This window comes from Notolabrus celidotus, chromosome 12, assembly GCF_009762535.1.
Source record: "Notolabrus celidotus isolate fNotCel1 chromosome 12, fNotCel1.pri, whole genome shotgun sequence".
In the NCBI taxonomy this organism is placed as follows: Eukaryota; Metazoa; Chordata; class Actinopteri; order Labriformes; family Labridae; genus Notolabrus; species Notolabrus celidotus.
Window position 1 is genome coordinate 18696373 of NC_048283.1, and position 20018 is coordinate 18716390.

At 38.8% G+C, this 20018-nt stretch overlaps 1 protein-coding gene across 4 annotated transcripts in view; it reads right to left on the reverse strand.

Annotated features, from left to right (window-relative positions):
• Positions 1 to 137: 137 nt before the first annotated feature.
• The window catches only part of col14a1a (collagen, type XIV, alpha 1a), a 173862-nt gene continuing 153981 nt past the window's right edge, over positions 138 to 20018 (reverse strand). For 2 of the 4 annotated variants that reach the window (XM_034696948.1, XM_034696949.1), the window contains 6 exons: positions 16396 to 16431; positions 14895 to 14961; positions 14605 to 14796; positions 9191 to 9268; positions 8055 to 8210; positions 138 to 2580 (listed from right to left, as the gene is read on the reverse strand). In XM_034696948.1, the coding sequence (XP_034552839.1) occupies positions 2552 to 2580; positions 8055 to 8210; positions 9191 to 9268; positions 14605 to 14796; positions 14895 to 14961; positions 16396 to 16431 (558 nt within the window). In that variant the 3' untranslated portion in view covers positions 138 to 2551. The remainder of the gene's footprint in view (positions 2581 to 8054; positions 8211 to 9190; positions 9269 to 14604; positions 14797 to 14894; positions 14962 to 16395; positions 16432 to 20018) is intronic. The other 2 variants (XM_034696946.1, XM_034696947.1) reach the window with 1 other exon arrangement.

Here is a 20018-nt window from a genome sequence, read left to right on the forward strand (position 1 = left end):
AAACAGAGCGCAAAATAAGAAGACAGATTTGTTTTCTTTAAGTCTGAAAACACACCTAGTCCATCTTTGTAGCAACACAATTAGAAGACGACATGTAACGACAGCCAAAGTTTTTTGGATAAAAAAGAAAAGATAGCTCAAGTAGACAATTTATTGTGTTTCTATGTAGAGATAGATTTCACAGAAATGTGTCCAATCTGCATGTTAAGTTGGTTTAGGGGGACTTACTTCAACAGTAGATGATGAAGACGCAAACTTAACGGCATCGCACAGAATTATTTCAAACAATTCATCTTGAACAAACTGAGATTAAGAACAGCATGGAAACACAGGATTCATCTTTGTAAAAAGCAGCCTGTACAAGTGTTGACGACTCTTCATCCTTGATGTTGAATTGTAAAATAATGGAGCAGGATACATCAAAACAAGATGCACATGTCTGGGTACTCGATGGTTGGCTCAAAGGAGACATGCAGCTTCACACAAAAAACAAAGGTTCAGTCCTGAAATCAGCTGAGAGACAGGAGCAAACAGGTCTTACCTTTACATTACGTTACCACTTGACGATGCTAACATAGATCAGGCACTTCTCAGACCCCCCTTTAACAGAGATATCGTACAAGAGTCCACACAGCTATTTACATCTTTGCACCTGGTGGAAGAAACCACCTGACGCACAGGGAGGGGGAGATCTCACCAAAGTTTCAGAATGGGGGGGTCGCGTGTGTGTGCATGTCAGTGTCTGATTTGTTTTCATGTGTGTATATCAGTGTGTGTGTGTGTTTGTAGTGTGTGATGCTCAAGCACTTCAGGTGAGTCCGTCCTTCCTCTAAAGTTTTCCTTCCTTGCTCTCCTCCATGACGACGACATCACGGGGGAATCTCCTGGAGACGCCCGGTGACCTCAGCTCTGTATCCTCAGAGTGGCTGGGGTTGGAGCGGTACCCATGGGCCTGCTGGGAGGGGGGCTGGGGGTAGTACTGAGGGGGGTAGCCACGGTAATAAGGGTCTTGCTCCTCCTCTCCCTCTTCTTCCTCCTCCTCCTCTTCACCTCCTTGGTCATTGTTGTAAGCCACTGCGGCGGGGTTATACGGCTGGCCATAGGGCGGGTAGGACTGGTAGCCGCCGTGAGGGAGGGGTTGGACTGGGGTGGTGGGAATATTTAGGGTCAGTTTGAGTGACGGTTGTGGATCATTACAGCAAACATCAAACCACCACCATCAAGGCTGAGCATGGAGCGACATTAAGGCATTTTAGAGATGATTTAAAAGGCCATGTTGCCTCTGGTTTGATAGGACAGCTGAAGAGAGACTGGACATACGGGTAAGAGAGAGTAGGGATGACATGCAGCACATGGCAGAGGACTGCATTTAAACCCAGAACTGCTGCAGTGAGGTTTTGGCCTCTCTATGAGACAAACGGCCTAACAACTGAGCAAAAACCGGAGCACTGTTAAGGCTTAATTTCAGGGATTACAATGCCCTTAAATTCCACAACAGAAGCAGTAAAAAGGGGACATGCTATTAAAAGGTTATAAAACAAGTAGATTAAGTATTGAAGGAATATTTGGGTGCCTTAACAGTGTAAAAGATTGTGTATTAATAAGAAAGTAGGTTCATTAAATTGAAGAAAAATGGTTTCTATCCCACGTTGCCCCTTTCAGCTTTTTTTTTCTCCTTTACCAGAAATTAAAATTTCACAACTGGGTCAACACAGGACTGAAATGAAGATTTTTTTGCCCCGGTGTACAGTGCATAAGACATACAGATACAGGCATAGTTCAGTAAGGAGAGCAGCCAATCAGCATCAAAGCAATTCATCACAATTTAGCTGATTCATCAGGCTTTGAAAGAAGAGATTAGTTGAGAAGAGATTTGAGCTCGAAGCGTAGGCTGCCGCAGCAAAGCTTTGTGTGCACGAATAACTGTTAGATGGAGACAGGATCAGTGTTGGTGATCATCATCACAGCAGCGTTATTGGGGGTTTTGTTCGGTCTTGAGGGGAAGGGGAGCTAATCCATTTTTGTCTCTGAGACTGTCGATGGATGAAAACAGCCAGATTAGCATTCCAGTGCTGTCAGGTTAACTGAGAGTGGAAATTAATCCAGTTTCTATTCATAAGAATCACAGAGCACTGTGAATGAAAGCTGAGAAGCAGGTAAGTAATGCTTCTAAAGACTAAAACAGACTAAAACGAGGGCACAGAGGAGCCTAACAACACTTGCTTTATTAGAGAGGCTTCTTGTTTTTAACTTTGGATCAGTTGGATAAACATTCCCAGACTCCCTGGCTATGTATCGTCTGTAAAGCAGATCATTTTATAAAAGAAGTGATATTTGTTTCAGGGGTAACTCTGAAAAAGAAGGCCTTTGAAGAAACAAATGAATAAAAAAAGGTTGATGCAGGGATCAGAGGTTAGGAGTCCTTATTTTCCTCTTGAAATAAGGAGGCTTACAGAAATAATTTATCAAATTTCTCAGTTTACAGTCTTATGTACAGGACATGGGGAGGTGAGCACAGGAGGAGGAGAGGAGGACGGTTGGAGAATACTCTTCAGTAATCATTCCGATAGTCCTGTTGAACTTCAGTTAGAAAGAGAAAAAGAGAGGGAGGGGGAGGAAAAGTGGAAAACAAGTTGTTAGCTCATATCAGGATGAAAACCCCAACGACACCAAAGACTTCAACCTCTCAAACGACTCGGACTAAACAGCCTGCTGCTGTTCAGAGGTAGACATAGTGGTGTTTGAATCTGCATCCCAAATGTAGCTCATATCAAAATAAAGACGTTCATATCTCATGTTTGTAAAGAGGGAAATGTGTCAGATCTCTATTTCTCTTTCTGTGTCAAAGAAAGTGCAAATAAAGATTCCTCACATAAAAAACAGAAGAGAGGGGGCACCAAGAAACACATGCATGGTGAGTTCACTGACAAAACATGAAGCATTAGACTCCTTTACACACACTTATTCAAAGGTGATAAATGCCACTTTAAAGTATACATTCAAATGAGTTATATTAAGAAAATTTAAAACAATAATCTAGGTATTCAATAATAACTTCTCCCTCTATCCAAAATACTACAGCCTGGTGAGAATCACTTTTTCTGTACCTGCCTGGAGCTCTGTGATACACTGTGATTATTTGCATGGTTTCAGATGGTTGAATAAGGGGGTTGAAACATACATGCATACCTAACACTTAAACATAAAGCTACAGCCAGCAGGTTAATGACTCAGGTAAGTTCAAGTCGTAGTCAGCTCGCCTCGCACTGTCCACAAGTTTACAAAATCAGTGTTTCATAATCTCTCATGCTCACAAATTCACATGTTGTATCTCTTTTGTTGAATACAAACATATTATCGTGAAATTAGGTGTTTGGTTCTGGGCCAGACTTTTTCTTGGCCAGGAGCCAGACTTGAGGCTGTGTCTCCCTTTCTACTTCATTTCTCTGAAGCCCAGCTAAGCTCAGCTAAGTGGCTTCTATATAGCTTCATATTATCAGTGAGACATGGACTTTAATAATGAGCAACAATGAAACACTGGAGACATCAAAAAACTGACATAACAACAATATATAACTGTAGATGTCGTCTAACATGAATCTGGTTCTGCTCCAGGCTTCTGCCTACTAAAGGGAAGTTTTTCCATGCCGCTGTAACTTGCTGAATACTGCAAAGTGCTCTACTTATGGTGGATTAAGATGAGATACAATTGAGTCCTATCATGTCTTGAGGTTGGGTCTTTTTTAATAGTTTAACATAGAGTTTGGTCTAGACAAGGGGTTCCCAAACTTTTCAGCCTGCAACCTCCAAAATATAGGTGCCAAAGACTTGGGACCAGAAAATGACCTGACCTACATGAGCCTGTGGCTGTGTTCCTGTTCCTTTATAAATTAACCTACTGCTACTGATGCTTTTGATAATTAACTGTTCACTAACCCTAAACTTAGGAGTCATCTGGAAACAAAGAAAGGCAGAAAACTCATTACATTTTCTATTTTCAAGGTTTTATTCAAGTTTAGCTACTCATTTGTCAATGTTTTTTTACTATAATTAACTGTTTTTAGATAACTTTAAAAAAAAAAACATTCTGTAGGACATCTCGCGACCCCGGGTGGGGTCCCGACCCACACTTTGAGAAACCCAGGTCTAGACCTTCTATGTTTGTAAAAGTGTCTTGAGATAACGTTTGTTGTGATTTGACAGATACAAATAAAGATTGATTGATTGATTGATTGATCGATCTATCTGCATACTTCTGGATTTAGTCTAGCTTAGCTTAATGTTCATAGAAAGTAACAGCATCTCATAAAATGAGGTAGTGGAAAAAGTGATTTAAAAAATAATGTAACCTTAAATTATTTTGCATAGTCTCATTGAAACATACGAAAATAATTGATACTTGTGAATTGAATGTTTGACCCTGTCTGAAGTCTCAGTTTCTTTTAACAGTTGTTGAAAGTGTCCCTTTGAAGAGCCAGTGTTTGAACTCACGGCTCACGCAGCTTTGAACTGAACACAGAAACATAAACTATAAAAAGGCAACAATGGGTTTGGTTAAGAAGAGGTGCTATTAAACGAAGCTGGACTTTAAAAAAAAATAAATTTCAGAGCAGATACGGCTGCTGTGAAAGCGACAACACTCCACATGGTGTCTTTTGATAATTTCCTCTTAAGTGGTCAGGGAGGATGCACTTTAATCCTTGCATGGCTGAGAATAAAAGAACTATTTTTAAAAAACATTTGAATCTTTTAATATGAAGAAAACGTGATCTGATGGATGAAGTAATGTCTGTGTTAAGAGTCTGTGTTAAGAGGATGATATTACATTGAAACTGGTCGAGGAGTTTGTGATGCCCGAGCTGAGAGATCAGGCACATTAACTCCTGAAGGTCCTCATCAGCATGAGTAATCAAACATGTTGAGTTTGTGTATCTGAATGTGTGTAGCAGCATATTTTATTGGATCTAAATACAGACAAACAGCTTTGGTCAGTGACACAGCTAACGTTTTAATCCATCAGTGAGGACACGAATGTAAAAATTTCACAGTGGAACAACCATAAAATCCTGATTACTCTCCAATTCTCTGAGAGCTTTATGAGAACAATAACTATCTCAGAGTCTATCTCAGTGTTTGATACATATAAACAATGGTTTACAAGATGGAAAGACTGGGCAGGGTGAGACTCTTTAAACTATACATGCCACTAAATAAGCACAAACTGAAAAAGAAAACAAATATATTCTTCAGCAGTAACACAGACGTTTGCTTTGAACGAAGGGTAAAATGACTCAAACAGGTTGATTCTCAGTTTCTACAAAAACAAATCAAAAACAAAAAGGTCAAAAATGATCAAAATTCAAGACTTCGGAAGAAAGTTGGTACTAGTTTTGACCTTTTTGTAGCAACTGAGAATTAACTTTTCATGTCATTTTCCCCTTTGTTCAAATAAAACATCCGTATTACCGCTAAATGATACATTTGACTTCTTTCCTGTTTTTGCTTAAAAATTGGACTTTTTAGTGTTTTGATTACTTCTGGCAAAATGTTCCAGTCAAATTGTTATTTTTTTTTCCAATTACCACATCCTGACCAACAGAGTTATTTTGTGTCTTTGGTACAAGTGTCTACAGCTGTGAATACTAAACCTGAATTTTCAAAGTCCTTTTTCATTATTTCTGTTGTGTGATGAGAGCTTTTAGACAAAAACAAGAGGTTCTCCTGGTTTAACTGTAATCTCCTGAACATTTCTGAGCTTCTTAATACTTATAATTTGACATTTGAAGTCAAATTACTTTCTACATGCTTTCACATGATGCCTCTGGAATTCTGAAAATATCTTGCTAATCCAAATCATGCTATACTCGTTCATGCATTTATCTTTAGCAGACTAGACTACTGTAACGGGGTCTTTACAGGACTCCCTAAAAAGTCCATGAGACGACTGCAGCTCATACAGAATGCTGCTGCTCAAGTCCTAACAAGGACCAAAAAAGTAGACCACATCACTCCAGTTCTAAGATCTCTACCCTGGCTTCCTGTCTGTCAGAGAATAGACTTTAAAATCCTGCTGATGGTTTATAAAGCATTAAATGGTTTAGGCCCAAAATACATTGCTGATCTGCTACTACTTTATGAACCACCTCGACCTCTGAGGTCATCAGGTACTGGTCTGCTTTCAGTTCCTAGAGTCAGAATGAAACATGGTGAAGCAGCGTTTAGTCATTATGCACCACATATCTGGAACACACTCCCTGAAAGCTGCAGGTCTGCTCCAACTCTCACCTCTTTTAAATCAAAGACTAAGACTTTTTTATTTGCCACTGCCTTCCTATCTTAGCTTATTTTAACTCGCTTTAAAAGCTAACTTTAATTTTAATATATTTTCCTTTTCTTTTCTGTTTATTATATTTGTCATTTTATGTTTATGTTCTTTTATGCCTGTCTGAATGTTTCCAATGCTTTTAATGTTTTAATGTAAAGCACATCGAGTTGCCCTGGTGTATGAAATGCGCTATACAAATAAAGTTGCCTTGCCTTGCGTACACTGCTAGCATTTGTGCTTTATTAGCAACAACTATTTTGTTCTCCGGTCTGTTTACAATAAATAATAATAATTACAGTTTCCAACCTTACTGCTTTCATGGACACTAAATGAAGTGATCAGATTAAGCCGTGCGTGGACATTCATCACACATTTCATCTGAATAAAACAGTTTCGAAATGCAGAGTTGTTCTGTTGGTCTGTGGCAACAGCAGAAGAAACTGTTCCCTCTATCTGTTCCTGTCAATAACAGTTCTGTTACTGACCGCTGTAACTGCGTCTTTGCACATTATGTGTTACAAATATAGGTTAAAAAACAGAACACTGTCACTACCAAATATCTCTGAAGGAAACCAACTCATTAAACCAGATTGTTAAATGGTCAAGCAAGTTGATTGGTGAGCCACAGGCATACCCAGGATCCCTGTACACTAATCAGTTACAGCGGATAGCCACCTCTATTTTAAATAATGCCTCACACTCTCTGCACAGTGATTTCCAGCTTCTTCACTCTGGACGATGGTTTTTAGTCCCAAGGTGCAGGACACAGCGTCACAAGAAAAGCTTTGTTCCTGCTGCTATTACTGAGCTGAACAAGCAATAGCATTTATTTTCTCACACAGTCAGCCTCCAATTTTAAGACTTGAGCCCAGATTGTCTTGTCTAATGTATTCATGTGATTCTATCGTTTCTATTGGTTGACTGTTTTCTGATATGCGTTTTAAATGGAACCTTACCACTTTTATCATTTAATCATGTCTAATCATTTTACCATTTTTATTGTTAGATTAGTTTTAGGATATGTTTGTATGTTTTGCACATTAAGTAGTTTGTTTTGTCTGACATCTATCTTGTAATTCTGTAATGACCTAACATCTCACTGGCTGCAAAACAAGTTTACCTACGGGTACAAATAAAGGAACCTGAACCTGAACCTGAACCTGAACCTGAACCTACACTCACTACCTCTGTTCACCCCCGCACTAGAGATTACTTTCTTCTCCTCTCGTGCGCCTGTGACTTTGGATGTTTGTGTCCTATTCATTTAGTTATTTGTTCGACCATCAACACGTTAAAAAAAAGTGTCGGCTGCTGATCAGTTCGGCTTTTCTCTGGCCATATTTCGATCAAATCCAGCAATAAAAAAAGAAGAAACTTGTCACATCACTGGGAGCAGACACGCATAGTACAAATAGTTTTCTCTCAAGTGGCTGACGATACAAACATCAAATGGCTTAATCCACACTTCTCAAATCACAATGACATTTCTTTCTGAATGGGCAGGATCAGACCGATCTGTGTTTACATGAAGCTTTTTATGCCGATAATTCTGATTAAATATGGCCCATGGAAACAGAGCCAGTGATGCCATGTGTGTGTGTTTGTCTACCGTACATCACTTAAAGTGTCAGATATTTGATGTACGAGTAGTTTTGAGCATTACAGCAGTCTGAACACTGGCTAAAGTAAAGTGTCATCTGTGCTTAGTAATAGACTCCATGATGTTTACCTCCAACATTGTACCCCAGACAGGAGTTCTGGTCACAGTATCCGGGTGGGCCTGCTGGTCCTGTGCTACCTGGATTACCCGGCCGCCCAGATGTTCCTGGGTTACCAGGCCGACCAGAGGGGCCCTGGCTGCCTGTCCGTCCTTCACCAGGTAGACCTGCAGACGGAGGAAAGATCTGTGTCAAAGAAGTGTGAGTATACAAAGTCGGTCATCTGTAAATGTTTGGTAAACAAGGCTTTGGTGATCTGGCACCCGATGAGAGGGGATGAAGGGAAAAAGAAAAGGAAGGAAAAAAACTGAAAAAAAGCCTTTAAGGGTCCGTCCTGTCACTGCACTGACACTATCTCCTCTAACTCCCTCAGAGCTGATGCCACAGCATTCAGAAGAAGAGACATGACTGTCATTTCCAGATGAGGGAGATGATGGTGAATGTCCTGAGGGTGGGAGCAGAAGTTTCACAGCCTGTGCTGAAAGTTAGCCAGAGGCCTCTATTTTCTGTTTACACTAGAGAAACCGCTCCGTCAGGACTCACTTCAGCAGCCAGCAAGAAATATGAAATCAATATTTTTAGAGGAGTGCCATTTGCCAAGAGCAAAAATTACTATCCCACAAATATTTCACCAAAGCACAGCAGACGAGGACAGAGAGCTCCCTCCTGTTCTTTCCTCTCTTCTCTCACTGTGTTTAAGTTTTCAGATTTTTCTTTCACAGTTATTGAATTATAAAGCAGTGATGGGAGCTTGTTCTTTGAGTATTGATCACAAAGCAAAAACACACAAAAAGAAAACAGTACTGACATATTTTCAAAACAAAAAACCTCACAACTCAACACAGCAAAAAAAAAAAAAAAAAAAAATCAATACATGGAATCATATTCATGGTCAAAAACGTCTCCTTGATTCTTTCACATGGAAGACTTGACAACGAGAGAGAGGATCCATAAAACAACAATTATCTATTTATTTTGTTTTTGTTAGAAGGAAAAGAAATACAAAAAAACACGACTAGCTATTGCTCAGTTACAAGACACTTCTGAAGCATCTTTTGCACCTTTCTCATGCTGTTCAGCCTTGGGACAAAAGCCCATGAATTCACTTGTTTTAATCAATCAAAGGCTGTGTTGACTTTCATCTTACCTGGAGGTCCGGGCGGTCCTCGAGGTCCTTGACTCCCAACACCTGGGTTCCCCCTCTCCCCTTTCTCTCCTGACAGACCTGGAAACACACAATTCAAAGAGGTCAACACTAAACACAGAAGCAGATCTCACTATTGCCCTGTCATGGTGCACTCATAGATTTGTCGAGGTCTCTTTACACCCTGGATGGAAAGGATTGTTACTGAGGGACTATTTTTTTCAGCCGCAAAGTAGTTTTACTTTCTGCTGGACCAGTTTATTTCAAAGGGAATGGTGTACTTAGTTATGAGCAGCTCAATCAAAGAGATTCTTTCTCAGAACATCCCTCAAATGCTCTCATTTAAAATCAGGCTAGAAGGCTTAAAAAATATATTTTATATGAAGAATAGAGAACAACCCTGATGACTGCAAACTTTGAAGCTGTGTTTGATTTATTTGATAATCTGTGGACACCTCTGATTTATCAGAACAATTTTAGGGCACAATGAGTAGATCAAACTTACACAGTGACCAGATACACTCGGGAGCACTGTTGTAGTTTGAAGTCACAAAGGTAGATTTTGATGTTAAAAGTCCTCCATGATGAAAGCAGGACTTTAAATGCAGGACGTGAATTAAGAGACATATTCTTCTACCATTGTTTTTGGAGAAGATGTGCTGAATAAATTATGCTTGGATGATCCATCTAATAAAACGTATAAAACCAGAATTGGCCAAGAGCTTCTGTCCAGATTTGCAGCTGTTTGAATGACCTCATGGAATATTCCTCAGAAGCTCTAATAATAGTGAGCTGCAATAAAAGTGGTGATGTGCAGATTTTCTTGTCCTGCTGCTTTTACAACCGTCTTAATCAACTGAATCAGTAAAGAGGAAGTTAGCATGCTGAGGCGAGGGAGAAAACATCTTAAAGGTCCCATAATGGTATTTTTAGCTGTTTACATCATGTCCTAATTGTCTTTTAAAAAAGGTTTTGAATTCAATTGCAAAAAATCATCACAAATTCAGGGGAGAGCTCTGTGAGCTGACTATGAGGGTAGGAGGGAGAAAGACTTTACCGACTTGTATGATTATACAAGTGAAAAATATTAATGAAAGTTATTGATTGTTCTTTTCTGACAACAAGGACTAACGTAGGCTACACTTGTACGATTTAAATTAACTTGTGTTTATCGCATAGAGTCATGTTTACCAATTGATTTTAATCATCCCTATATCAAGGTCTGCAGCTGAAATATCAAGTCTAAAACTGTCATACACACCACAAGAATAAATCAGAGCAAAAATGTCTGTTTCAGGGAATGAACAGGAGTTATTTTAGTCATCTTTATCTACATTAATTAATTAATTTAATTTGAGTTTATTTAATTAGGACAATGCACATTAATCAACATTTCAACAGTATGCCTCAATGTAAATATGCCAGAGTTAGCACAATAGTTAAACTTAATCAATAGTCCTAAGGCAGGTACTCACATAAAACAAGTTTTAAAACTACAGGATGTAGCAAGACAGTTCACAGGACACTACAGATTTTACATACAAAACACTTGTGACATTATATTAACAGGATGGAAGGTGAGGCCAAAGCCCCCAGGAACGGGCATCAAGTGAGAAAACAGATTATTCATGAGGACATGACTGGTTTGTTTTTAACCAATGTTTAACTGTTTTTTTTAAAGGTACCAGAGTTCTCAAGCTCCCAAACTAATTAATGATGCTTAATTGGCATGTTGACTCTTATTGTTTTTATTTTTATTATCTACTAGTTCTTTCCTTTTGCATACACAGAGTGGTGTCTGTGAAACCAGCATGTAACACATCATATGAATGTTAAAATGCTATTTCACTAATTTTTCATCATTTGAATATATATTAAATTAAAATAATCAGCACCACGTGTTTTTCACCAAAACATGATATGTCAGTATTAAAAACTATATTGAAATAATTGAATTTAGAGGAAAAATCATCATGAGTAAAAAAGGTCTAACTGAGGCATCACTGTGTGTGAAACAGGTGCAGGACTGCAAGTGGTGTTCAGGAGCATGCCAACTCTCCCTGTACCTGGACACCATTAATCACAGAATGGGGCATATGGGGACTCCCACAAGGACTCCCCTAACCTTGGAACTGATTTGGAGCTGATTCCAGTAGTTACGGAACTTTCCCAGAAATATGAAGTAATCAGACACAGGTAGAGGCAGACACGGACGCACTCAATAAGGGAAATAAGGGTGGACAGAGAAATCTCCCTACACTCTTAACTAAAGGAATATAATAGCATGTTCCATCAATGATTTTTCAGTTGTTCTGCAAAACTGCTCAATGCTTTATGACTTTAAAAAAGAATAAAGCTTTCTGATTCAACTTTTCTGGACTCTTATAGACTTAAAGATGAAGACTAAAGATTATAGTATTAAAGTGTTGTAGCCTTTATGACTCAGTCCACGTCTGGTTCCAGAGGTGGTCAGGACTGCACAAAAAGGACTCCACAACAGCTGTGTTGATTTTAGTCTAAAATTGGTGTATACTGTCATATTTTTTCTAATATCATAGTTCTAATATCACAGTTCTAATATCATAGATCAAATATCATAGTTTGCTGAGTTTGTAAAATAAGACGATCTGCTGATGGCAGACTCGTTCATGTTTGCAGTTGGTCTCATGTTGCTTACCCCTACCCGGTCACAGGAAGTGTTGCAGCCGCGGTTACAAAAGCATGTCTCTTGAGTGGTACATTAAAATTTGAGTGGTATTCCCTCTTTCTTGGCTTTTGTATAACTTTATTTGGCACCTTGTTGTAAAAAATAGAAAGCAAAAGCTGTTTTCTTTGGTCCTCAACCACATCAGTGAATGTTTAAAGAGTAGTTTGTCCTTCTTGTCCTTACGTCATCACAGGAGCCAATATAATTGTCTGAATTCCCAGTATTAAGTCATGATATTGATCATGACTTAATAACAACATGTCTGATATTTTTAATCTGCCATAGATCTCTTTAAGTGTCTGGCATACTCTGGTTTCAGTTCTGTCTATTACACGATAAAAACAGTCTGTGCCTGTGTGTGTGTGGTTGCAGATCATAAATGTTTTGGGGAGTATCATATCATCTGAACTGCTGAGGAGGAGGTAACCATGCCTGACATTTCCTGACAACTCTCAGCTTTCCTGATCCTCTGTGTGTGCAGACTCATGCGTGTGCTTGTGCGTGTTTTAGTGATGAAGACGGAGCCTCATAAAGGCTGTTACTCCTCGGAGGTTTCAGGGCGAGGGAATGACCTCATTTATTCTGGAGTTACTGTCTTCTGGCCCGGACTAAACCTCAGTATGAGTCAGACAGATCGCAGGCCAGAGCTAAGAAAAGCAACAACAAAGTTTGAGCTCCAAGTTCAGCAATGGAGATGAGTCGTTCCATTTCAGTTTCTTTACACAATAAAAACCTGAGGCCAAGAGAGTGAAACTATATAACAGAGTAATGACATTGGTTATTTTGTGACCACTCTGTTTTCATCCCTGTTTTATATACAAATCTATAAAATGTTGAAAGTCATACTGAGCAACTGTCTTTATCCAAATAACTGCTTATGTGAATCATTCATAACACAGCCACAGAGCAAAACAGACACCACTGGTACTTTATTACGATGTTTTAGGAGCTGTTTTGTTTTTAAAGACACTGAAGAAGGTGAATTTTCTTTATATTGAAATCATTTTAGAAGTAATACTACAAGTTTTGTTTATTATTAAAATATTGTAATGTATTGTATTGTATTATTGTATACATATCTGTCCAAAATTCTAGTGATAGTGGCTTTTGCATTTCTTAACCCTCCTGTTATGTTGCGGGTCAAATTGACCCTTTTTAAAGTCTACTTTAGGCAATATGCCTTCCAGACCAGCTAAATGCAGCATACAAATCTGGGCAGCATGTGACAGAAGAGGAGTCATGTTAATTTATCAACATCACTTCAAAACAAAACAAAACAAAACAAAATACTAAAATAAACTAAAATAAAAATAAAATCTATTTCATGTTAAACTATTAGATTTATATTTAGGGCTTTCCAATGTACATTAAAAAAAGTTTTAACATGAATTTTAATGTAAAATGAGTGAGTTATCCTCATTGAACCATGATCTGTGAGAATTAAAGAACACCAATGGACTAAATCTGGATTTAAATGGTTAGTAATGGAGTCAAAAGTTAGATTAAAAAAAAAAAACGGAACATTATTGCTGTTCCAGAGAAACTAACATAACAGGAGGGTTAAAACAGCACAGCCTCGATTAATTACAGCAGTTTTATATATGCCATAACCTTGTTGGAACCAAGGATACTCTCCAGATCAAACCTGTTGCATAAATTACCCACAATGCAATGTGACCACTGACAGTTTGGTTGGAGTATTAAATAGGTAGCATTCAGTGGAACCAGTCTACCAAACCAAAGTTCTGCAGAGGTCTGGTAACTTCACTTCTGCATTTCCCATCTTACTCAGTTTACATTCCTCTCCCTTATGGTAAATGGACTTGTACTTATATAGCGCTTTTCTAGTCTGTCTGACCACTCAAAGCGCTTTTACATTACTTGTCACATTCACCCATTCATACCCATTCACTCACTGATGGTAGAGGCTGCTATGTAGCGAGGGACCATCAGTGTTAGCTAATCTCATTCGTTCACATTCACACACCTCTGAACAACAGAGGGAGCAATTTGGGGTTCAGTGTCTTGCTCAAGGATATTCGGCATGTGACTGCCGGAGCTGGGATCGAACCACCAACCTTCCGATTGATAGACGACTGACTCTACCCACTGAGCCACAGCCGCCGTATCTTCATTGTTGTTTGTGAACTCAGACAGAAAACTCAAAAGGGGTGGCGTCCTGTACTGAACCATTAACCAGAATACACTCAGTTTAAGTACAGCTTATGCACTTGTTAGGCTGCCACTCCATATTGCTCCCTTTTAAAGTCTGTCAGCTCTACCATAAAGGTATAAAATGATTCATAAATATAAAAAAAGCATTAAATAAAAACAAAAGCTGAAGGCTTTATATATAGTCTGTGTTTTTCTTAAACATACCGCAATTTTTTTCTATATTACATATATTTTTTCCACATTTCCCTCAACAGCCTATTTTCAGATTGGACTTTCACCTGCTGAATACATCATGGATGATCTAATATAAACTCTTTACTCTCTTGGATGCTAATATAAATAATAGCATGTAGTCAGAGTGTCTAGACAAAACTCAAACAGAGAAGGACTCATGATGGATTCTGTTCAGTCTGTATATTACCAGGAGAATATGATATATGTATGAAAAGGGCATAGTATATTTCTCCTGTTTCTACCCCCCCTGACCTGTATTGTGCATCCTATAACTCCGTCTATTCTTATAAACCTCTCTCACCTCTATCTCCTGGCCTTCCATTCTGACCGCTGGTACCAGGGAATCCTGGTCTGCCTGATGGGCCTTGCTCCCCTTGAGGTCCTGGGAGGCCTCTTCTACCTGGCTCTCCAGGTGGTCCAGGTACTGTTCGAACTGACACTGAAGACTGGACTGGTATCTGGTTCAGTATGGAGTTATAGCGAGACAAGTGGCCTGTAAGAGGTAAAGGAGAAAATGGCTCAACAGGATCAGGTCAGATGAAATTGTACTCACTAAAGTGTTGTTCACGTGAGCATTGAATGGTTACTCACTCTGGATGAGCTGCTCACATACTTGCCGTGCGATGGCCCGCACAGCAGCTTGGGATTGCACATCTCCCTGCAGAACAAACACAGAGCTCTAACAGTCTGATACCAATGTTCACATAATATACTGATGCCACTTTATATCGGAGCAGCCCCAGGGACACGAACACACAGAATAGTGGTTGATCAATTCATCCACGGAGGTTATGTTGTTTTTTATCGAGTATACTTCTTCTTGGTTTCACACTCTTGAGCTCTTTGTAGTTGTATTTACCATAACAAGCAGTAGAGATTATTTTTATATCAGACAAGGAGCTAGACATCAAAATGCAATTAAATCAAATATTTCTGCATAACTACATTGACTTTGGTTGAACTACCAATGAACTAATTTTCTGGAGAATTACAAATTATAAACATAACTATTTATTTGTACTGCAGCAAGAATGAGAAGTGAAAAATGTAACTATTGATGACTTTATTAGCAGACATAATAGCAGACTATTATCAGGAAACTTTAAAACTGGTCCACTACATCTCAAAATCAGTCTTCAGGAACTCTCTCGTGAACACTCTTAAACAAACCTGCCCTTGCTTTTAATCCTTTTTAATCCTGGACTCCTGCTGCCGCTGTTCGTTATTTGCTCTGTTCTGTCCTGTCATGTTTAACTTGTCTTTTAAGTTTTTACCCTTGTGTTTGTTTTTCTCATTACTGTTATCCCTGACCCTTTACCACTCAAAAGGCTGAGCCTTTTGCCAGGTCGTCACTGGAAATAAGAATTTGTTCTTAATGACTTACCTGGTTAAATAAAAATAAAAAAAGACTAGAATAATGCAATAAAAGAATGAATGAGTTAATGATGGTCCTTTACTTACAGTACTGTAAGACTTAATGCTTAGCTGTAATACACCAGGTGATTCTTGCTTCTGAGTTAACAGTTTAATCACTGGTACAGGACTACATGATTCAAACCAGATTGTAACCAGCTTTATGCACAACAGGGCCAACAAACACAAAATTCACTACACAGATGACAAAATGCTGTCATATTTATTTTCTTTAGACCTTCATTCTCAGTTTTCCCACCAAAGTGAGGAGCAAATGTCCCTAACATTCGGTAAATGGGGCGGAAACAGGAACTACAGGTTTGATTCAAGCTGGCAAGTTGCATCTCTCTCAAGCCCTCGGCAGTAATGACCCAAATCCTGCGTCAGCGAAAATGCAGATTCTCTTCTGCTGCCACTTCGAACCATGAACACATATGTGATTTTCTCTAAATAAGGCTCAGCGAGCAAAGAAGGGAAAAACGCTTCATGTTCGTGCCAAACGCAAACAGTGAAGAATGAATGTAAACTTGACAGTAATTTGGTTCCTTCAAAACAAGGGTGTAAAACATAAGTAGGTAATTGTGTGAGTTTTAATTCAGCAGAACTACAATATTTTTTACTGAAAATTGGTGAAGTAAATCTTGAATTTCTACAACCAGTGTGAAGCTGAGGGACTTACCTTTTCTCCCTTATCTCCTTTGACACCAGAAGGACCCTAGAAAATAAAAGCACAGAGGGAGGGTAAACATTCAGATACGACAAGTGCACATGTACCTGAAAAATGTAATCTCTAAATAACCCCACCACATTACATCTTTATTACACACACACACACACACACACACACACACACACACACACACACACACACACACACACACACACACACACACACACACACACACACACACACACACACACACCACACAAAAGGTTCTAACAGCTGTTACATTTAAACTCTATTACATTTGCCAGCGTGTCCATGGTCTTTGTCTCCTAAAGGCAACACACTCATAAGCTTGTGTGCCCACTAACAGAGTCATTTCTGAGCCTTGGATGAGCTTTGCTTTTGGCAACTGCCAACACTATAAAGCATACAGATGCATATCTGATCACAGCGCACACATCCCACAAAACCTGCCAAGCACATAAAGCCTGTAAATGCATATCACTGTGTAATGCACTGTAATCTAGAGGCAAATAAAAGACATGTATTTCCTGGCCGCAGAGGTATGTGCTGATATGATAAACATCACTCTGATGCTGTTGGAGCTTTTGAATGAAATCTTGTTTATCTTGGGGGGAAACATGCCCTTGTCCACGGGCTGCCTGACTGTGTTCTTTTGTGTGAGCTGGTTAGAGGAAAAGGATAGATGGAGAAAATGTCTATGCAGGGCTGGCATGTCAGATGCATATTATATCACAGATGATAAAAAGCCATTGCCAACATCTGACACAGCCATTGAATTGGAGAGCAGGACTCCACAATAAAAGTCCACCTCTGGACCTCCTCTGTGTGTCTGTCTGGATCTCCTCCTGGGTCGTTCTGGGCATACAAATGTCAACTGTCTTATCAGGGAGACATGGGAAAACCAAATCAGACTGTGAGGGAGCCAAAAAAAGTATCTGGGCTTTAGAGAGACAGAAATATCACTCACAAAATCAAATTGATTTATTATTATATTAGAAATATCTTCCCCTAGTGCCCTACATATTTAAAGTTTGTCCAAAGCACAGCAGTAATGATTTTACACTCCAAATATTTGACAGTTCATACCCTGCATGAAATATAAATATTTTTACATTTCAAGCACTTCAGTGTGAACTGATTTAAAAGTCACAAGAACATTGTTTCTTATTGGATTTAGTAACTGGCAAACAAAGGCTGTTTCCTACAAGCAGGAAACATTAAACAACTCTCAGGAGGATGAGTTGCTCAAAACTACATTTAGAAAAAACTGTAAGTGTTACATAACTTGACAGACATGTGAGGCTGAAAAACAGAGGAAAATGTAAAGTTATTTTCTTCAGTGTCCTGTAAACTGCTTTGTCTGACTCCAAACTTGCGCCAACAATACAGATATTTACCATTAGTATTTGTCTTGTCACATAAAACACAATAAATATACTGTTGAAGCGCCCCCCATAAAAAAACCCGAGATATTTAAAAAAAAAGTGTGGGTCGGGACCCCCTGGGGGGTCGCAAGACACAAATGGAGATGTCTTCTCGAATGTTTTTTTTTTTTATGTTATCTAAAAATATTTCTTATTATAATTATTTATTTTTGTTTATTTATCCTCCTTTTATTATGTTTATCTTCCTTTATGTTTGTACTGTTAATTATTATTATTGGATTTTTTTGTATTTATTTATTTTTTCTTCTCTTTTTGTTTGTTTTATATAACTTATATATAATTTGTTAACTTGTGGTGAACAAAGAAATACTGAAAAAAATGAAATTAAATGACAAAAGTTATCTAAAAATAGTAAATTTTACCCATTATAGTAAAAAATATCAACAAAATTAGTAGCTAAACTTGAAATAAAAACTTGAAAATATAAAATGCAACGAGTTTTCTGACTTTCTTTACCCCAAACTAGACTCCTAAGTTTAGGGTTGGTGAACAGTTGATTATAAAAAGCATCAGTAGCAGCAGGTTAATTCATAACAGCACAGGAAACACAGACACATGCTCATATAGGTAGGGTCATTTTCTGCAGACCAGCTAAATGAAGCCACTTTAAATCACTGAGGGACAGTGGGGGTTGCGAGTCTTTGGCACCAATATTTTGGGGGTCGCGGGCTGAAAAGTTTGGGAACCAGTGTTCTAGCCGATAGTCTGGTTTTCCTTTGTAGGTCATATAAAGGGTTAACTATTGAATTCAGCCTTTTTTGAAGCCAGTTGAAGAACTCCGCACAGACATTTCAGTTCAATGAATATCGATCTTGATAGGTAGAGCATAACATTTCTAGTTGAATCATATCATTCTCAAAACTGAACTCTTTCACTTTTACCACTAAGACACACGCTTAAGACAGTAAACAGTTCAGTAAGTGCTTTAACTCTTCTTTCAGATCAGTCTTATCTTTGATGGTATAATTCTACTGTCCTTTGACATATTTCTCAGTCCAGTGGGGAAAGATGTGCTGTACTTTTAAGTCCACTTCAGAAAGAAAAAGTACTTGGTAGGTGTGACTTTCTCAAGGTTTCTGTGTCCGTGGGATGAAGAAAAACACATAATTTCTCTGGAGATATGAATCTCTGATAAGATATACTTCTTCAGAAAGAGGAATATTCTCCTGCAGCAGAGACCCGGGTAAGGGTCACGGGGGCAGAACAGGGACTGAATCAGCGATTCAATGTTGAGGTAAAGTTTGAATCTTTAAGTTTAGAGATTATCACTCAGGAAAGTGAGATCTGATTTTCCTATTTTTCTCTTTCTGTTTGTGTTTGCTGCCTGTGCATACATTCATGTGGCGAGAGAGATGAAACAGATGTGATCTCTGACTGCTTTTTTGTGTATACCTCTGTATGTGTATGTGTGTGTGTGTGTGTGTGAGTGTGTGTGTGTAGAGTGGGGAGGGAGAGAGTTGTATAGTGATTTATAGCTCTCCCACTCTGAGCCAAACTTTGCTGCTGGCCTGCAGAGCTGACCTGAGACTAGATTAGCTGTCACCGCCATCACAGGATCATCTGTTCCTGTTAGCATTACACACAGTTTGGAACCAAACATCCTCTCCTCTGCATCATTTTCTGCGCTTGTTTCGTGTCCCTTTCACATCTTTCTTCTTCTTTTGAAAGGCTTAACAAAATCTGACTCAACGTGTAATTTATCATTTTTTAAAAGGACATCTTATGAGGTAAGTGCAACAGGATTTGTCTTTTGGTTATCCAAATAAGCTCAACCTTATTAGAGATAATAACTACTGACTAAATGAAACATTTGTTATCATGAGGGGTGAGTTCAACACTAACAGGCTGTTAGCACTTAGAGGGATGACCTGAAGTGGAATAAAAAACGAAGGGAATAAATAATCCACAAAGCATCATCTCCCTGTCAGTGATTGAACTGAGCTACAAATCTTTAACATAATTAGACTTAGCAATGATATTATTTTTAGTTTCCTGTACACTTGAAGAGGTGTTATGGGAGAAATCTAATGTGAAGAAATCAGTAGCAGCAGCAGCAGGAGGAGGAGGAGGAGGAGGAGGAGGAGGAAGTAGTGGAGAGGTCATGTCCTCCTTGTTAATTTGGATAAATTATGTCATGCTCTCCAGAGAGGAGGGAGAGCATGTGAG